Source organism: Sardina pilchardus, chromosome 2, assembly GCF_963854185.1.
Source record: "Sardina pilchardus chromosome 2, fSarPil1.1, whole genome shotgun sequence".
Lineage (NCBI taxonomy): Eukaryota > Metazoa > Chordata > Actinopteri > Clupeiformes > Clupeidae > Sardina > Sardina pilchardus.
In genome coordinates this window covers 30,879,981-30,884,980 of record NC_084995.1, presented here as the reverse complement: position 1 = coordinate 30,884,980, position 5,000 = coordinate 30,879,981, and the positions used below count along the sequence as shown (strand labels likewise).

Here is a 5,000-nt window from a genome sequence, read left to right as displayed (position 1 = left end):
CAGGTGGCGCAGATGCCTTACCCGATGCGGGGGTCCTCCGGCTTCTTCATCTCCACAGTGTGAGGGGGCCCGTTCAGACTGACCACGAACAGCTGGACGGTGGGGTTCTCCTCCCCAGCCTGGCAGGGGCACGTGCAGACAGGTGGCAGGTTAGTCGTGTGCTCTTGCATCACTCGTACTCAAACAGCAGTGTTCAGGGGGACTGAGACTGTGTGTCCTCTGCTGATATGCACTCTTTGGCATCATAAAGTGACTGAATTGATAATAATAATAATAGGCTATAGCAGTGGAACACAAATCTGGAATGTCAAATTGGGATTGTTATTATTAGCTGACGTTCACATCCTGTATTTTTCAGAGTCATTCCACGTACTCCAGGGATGGAGACAGCTTTTATGATGGTCGTGCCTGAGGCTCAAAAGGACTAAATGTGTCTCTGAGACTGCTTGAGCAACGAGCTTATTTTAGAATGCTTTCTTTAGTAACACACTGTAATGCGCGATGAAAAATAGAAACGTCTGATTACACAACATCACAACAGTTTTCAACCACAATGCATTTCCACCATCCTACAGAATGAGGTGAAGTGTGCAGATCTTGGTTTTGAAGAAATACACTATCATCACATCATCATGCTTTTACAGAACTATAAGATAAGTACAGAACCGTAGCCAGGTACCTTGGGGTAGCGATACTCCTGTGACACAGGGTATGGATTGCCTGTGAACATGGGCATCTCCATCTTGGGCACCAGCGTGTCGTTGATGGTGGCATACGCCAGCCTGTGTCCATCAGGAGACCACCAGTGGGCAATGTGAGTCTGGAAGACCTCCTCTGCAAGAGAACAGGGAGAGAGTATGCATGCAGTAGTAGTAGTAGTAGTAGTAGCCTTTATTCAACTGCATTTCCTGGGACATAGGCTGTGTACTGTACTGTGCCCATGTATGTCTTGGAGCATTGTGACATTTTCTGAAAAGTATTACACAGGGGTCAGAGGCGATAGCCGCGGGATGGTGTGAGGCGGAGTCCTGAGAATGGACTGCAGGCGCTCAGGCGGTATTGGATGGGGATCCCAGTGTAGCCTGCATGGCAGCCATGGGAACAGGGTGCATACATAAATGCAGTGTGGAGGAAAAACATAATGTATCACATCCATTCTTCACGCAGGCAAAGCCATCAATTCATCATTTCTGCAATACCTCGGTGCTGTGTCTGTGTTTTTTCATGTGTGCATGATATTGAATGTGCTTCTGTGTGTATGTGTGTGTGTGTGTGTGTGTGTGTGCGTGTGTGTGTGTGTGTGTGTCTGTGTGTGTGTGTGTGTGTGTGTGTGTGTGTGTGTGTGTACGCTGCTGTGCACAATTCATGAGCAGAGCATGTAAACATCAGATGGGGTTTGTACCATTCATTATCCATCATTACGGAGGTGAGCCCCCACTGATTCATTTCCTGGCCATTAGAGGACTCTGACTAATGCACTTTTCACATTTTCCATCTCTTCACACTGGGATGGCTTCTTTCTTCTGGTCGGAGTCGCACAAATATTAATGGGATGTTAATTTCTTTCTTTTTGTGAGAGAGTCACAAAAATATTACTGGGATGTTGATTTGCACACATTGTGACCAGATGTGCATCTGGCCCCCAGCTGACCTGAGAGCAGACTGTGCCCTGACATGAAGTGGATTTGAGCGCAACATCAGGGCCGAATGTGTTCTAGAATCAGCAGCCACTGTCTAAGAGTTCTCCAGAGACCAATGGTGGTGGGCAGATGAGAGCAGATGTCTGGAGCAGCAAAAACATGCTCGTGTTCACCGATCTCAGGCTCTCACTATTAGTCTCCATGGTGCTTTGAGGTTGTCAAATCAATGGGCCACACACCAATCAATAAAGCCCTCTCTCACACATCAATGGCTATCTTAATTAAGCCAGCCTATCTCCATAGCTTTATGGCCAAGCATGGATATCTGAGTAGTCTGAGTGTGGGGACCAATCTGATTCCTGGTGGCCCTGACTAAACTGCGGCGAATCAATGGTGACCCAGTTCCCTTAACGTCTCAGTCAGCACCCACTAAGACTGTCCACAGATAAAGCAGCGTCATTCTGGAGAACACGTCTCCGAAGGTGTTCCTTTTGTGTTGATGCTTGGATAATTGATGCACCACTAAATCCCCATTTTCCCACTCTGCACCCCCCCCCCCCCCTCTCTCTCTTTCTCTCTCTTCCTCCCTTTCTCTTATTCCCTCTCGGTGTCTGTATCTCTCTCTCTCCTCTCAAATGAATGGGCATAAATATGGAAATGGGCTTCGCAGCACTGTCAAACAAACAAATCAGTGCCACAGCAGATTAGGCAAATGGGCTGCTGACACTCAGGAGTGTCTCAAAGCCCCAATGAAATGAACCGGCACTCACAGCAATCACCTCAGTCTGGCAGCACACAAAAAGGCTCGCTTAAAGCTTTTCAAAACGCCCCGACAAAAGCAGACTTCCCTGGAGTCGCCTGTGATGTCTAGTCACGTCCACAAGATGGCAGTAGTGACTTCTTGAGCAACAACAGACAGCAGGGGCATTGGCTTGGCTCCTGAGTCTCATTCCGAGTGAATTAGCATATTGGCATACTGAATCATCTGACTGTGAAGTAAAAGTCATGTTTACAGCGTATTGACCTGCTGAGTTGTGGAAGTTGATCCATCATGACAACAGCCTAACTGCTGATGGGTAAAAATCAGTGGTACACATTCAGTAAATAAGTCACCCTCATCAAACTGCCAGCCTACATCTCTCCTGCTCAGTTCCCCCAATGAGTTTGCACATAAACACCATCGATACTATAGACGCTAATGAAATTAAGGACAAAATGAATCGAACCGCCTCAGCCCTGCTTGAGCCCAGCCGTACTGTTGCTGCAGGTGTTGTTGTAATCTAGTTGCAACACCCAGTGGACAAGCAGAAAAACAACCAGGACACCAGTCCACTGGTTTGGTCTCAGAACCATGGAGGTGAGCTGCTCTGAGCTCTGAGCTTAGTAGGATGAAGAGCCACAACAGTCCAACTGCACGCAATTTAATTTCAGGCTTTTTACATGCTATAGTCGCAGACGAAATGCCACGGAGACAAGACACGAAGGAAAAAACGATAAACAAACATACAAACGCCAGGTAGCGAGTCTCCGACAGGGCAGGCGCCATTACCGTATGCACGAGTAATCCATAGGCTACTGCAAAGTAGTAAGAGACTGCTCTCCAATCTAGGAACACCTGGTAACAGGATATGAGGCAAAAAGCTGACATAACTTTCAAACGATTTGGTATGCGCCAATTAGCAATGCATCCAACCAGTCCAGCCATCACACCAGCACACTAATGCCTAGGGATTAACAACGATGAGCTTACATCAGAAAACATCTGGACGAATCAGCGACCAATTTAACAGTGTCACACAAGTAATAATTAAGCGTGCTTGTCATTGACTAATCTGGCAGAGCTGAATCAAACTTAAACCACTATCTGAATGACCGATTTAGAGCACGTAGATACATTCATTTCAGCTGCATTACACAGCACAAACACAAACAAGCCAAGACACATGCTCCCTGTTTTTTACCGTTTAACTCGATACATCACAGATTACATTTTCAACAATGCTAGGACCCTGTTGACTGCATCCTTGAGAGTGATGAAGTACTCTTGCAATGCTATACTTCAACATGACAAAACCAACCGCCCCCCCCCCCCCCCCCCACCAGGAACAAATGGTGTGCACACACCCGTGTTGGGTTTGTCTGGGAGGCAGAATTGGACACAGCATGTTTTTCTGTAGTCAATAGCAGAAGATGGAGGCTGGGGGAAGTAAACACTTCTCCACCAACAATTCCAGGGCTGCTATGCATCTGCTTCCTAATCCAGGCACGCGTCCCAGATGTTGTCTTTGATCATTAGTCAGTGAGTGTGGGATGTGCTTTGCTGATTTCTGGTCGGCAGTCAGGTCAGTGATTGCACATGACATTGGTGAATTTCTGCATGTAATGGCAGAGACTCTGATCAAAGCAACAACAGGTGCTGGACGTGCCAGTCTCTCTAGTAATCTCTGCTTACTAGAGACGCACAAACACACGCCCGCACAAACACACACACACACACACACATGCACATAGACACACACATACAGGCGAAATCCAAGATTAAAAATGCAGACCCCCCCCTCCCCCCTCTTGCCCTCCCTAATACGAAATCAAATCCTGACAAATCCTGACAGATGACTCTCTTAAACGCGCACAGCGGAACGTCTCAGAATCATCCAGATGAAGTGCCAACGACTTTCCAATCACCAGCGAGTCAACTATGACAGGCCGCATCAAATGCCCATTAACACTGACGTCCAACGGCTGCCTGTTCCAGGTGTCAACAGCTCCGAAGGTGGCATTGAAAGCTAAATCATCAAGAGGTTGTAATTGACAGCCAAGTCTATCCAAAACAGGGGAAGTTCACCGAACGGGAGCCTGAATGGGCGTTTCAGTTTTGTGAATGGCTTGCTTCCCATTTGCATCCTCTAGATGAGAACAGGGCGGGCGTACAGTACAGTAGGTGCTGGATTGTGAGAATTGACATGGTTGGAGTTTCACACACAGTGTAGTGGGAGGTGAAGCCGGAGCCGTGCCTGTGTCTCCAGCGCGGCGCGGCAGGATTATGCGGGAGCTTATCCGCGGGCCAACGCCGTTATTAAAACCCACACCCAATCCCGCTGATTACGCTCGCGCGGCGCCCAAATAGAATAAGTCAGACCTCTATGGGCATCTGTCTGAAAGGCTCCTGAGAGCCGCTAAATATGCCTAGCGGTGGACTGTAATGAACTCCATGACGTAGCATTATTATAGCCTAGCGTGTGGATGGCAGAGGCATAGCGTTGACCCTGTGGCGACTATTATCGAGCGTCTTTAAATGACAGCATCAGATGCATCCTGCCAACAGCAACACGGGGTGCGTCAACAGTTCTTCCACTACTC

The 5,000-nt window shown here is 47.8% G+C and overlaps 1 protein-coding gene across 1 annotated transcript in view; it reads right to left on the bottom strand.

The window, feature by feature from the left end:
* Positions 1 to 5,000, bottom strand: part of LOC134070233 (dipeptidyl aminopeptidase-like protein 6) — a 96,891-nt gene that overhangs the window by 15,415 nt on the left and 76,476 nt on the right. Inside the window, exons 9-10 of the mRNA XM_062526520.1 lie at positions 680 to 834; positions 22 to 119 (exon numbers count right to left, since the gene is read on the bottom strand). Coding sequence (XP_062382504.1) covers positions 22 to 119; positions 680 to 834 — 253 coding nt within the window. The remainder of the gene's footprint in view (positions 1 to 21; positions 120 to 679; positions 835 to 5,000) is intronic.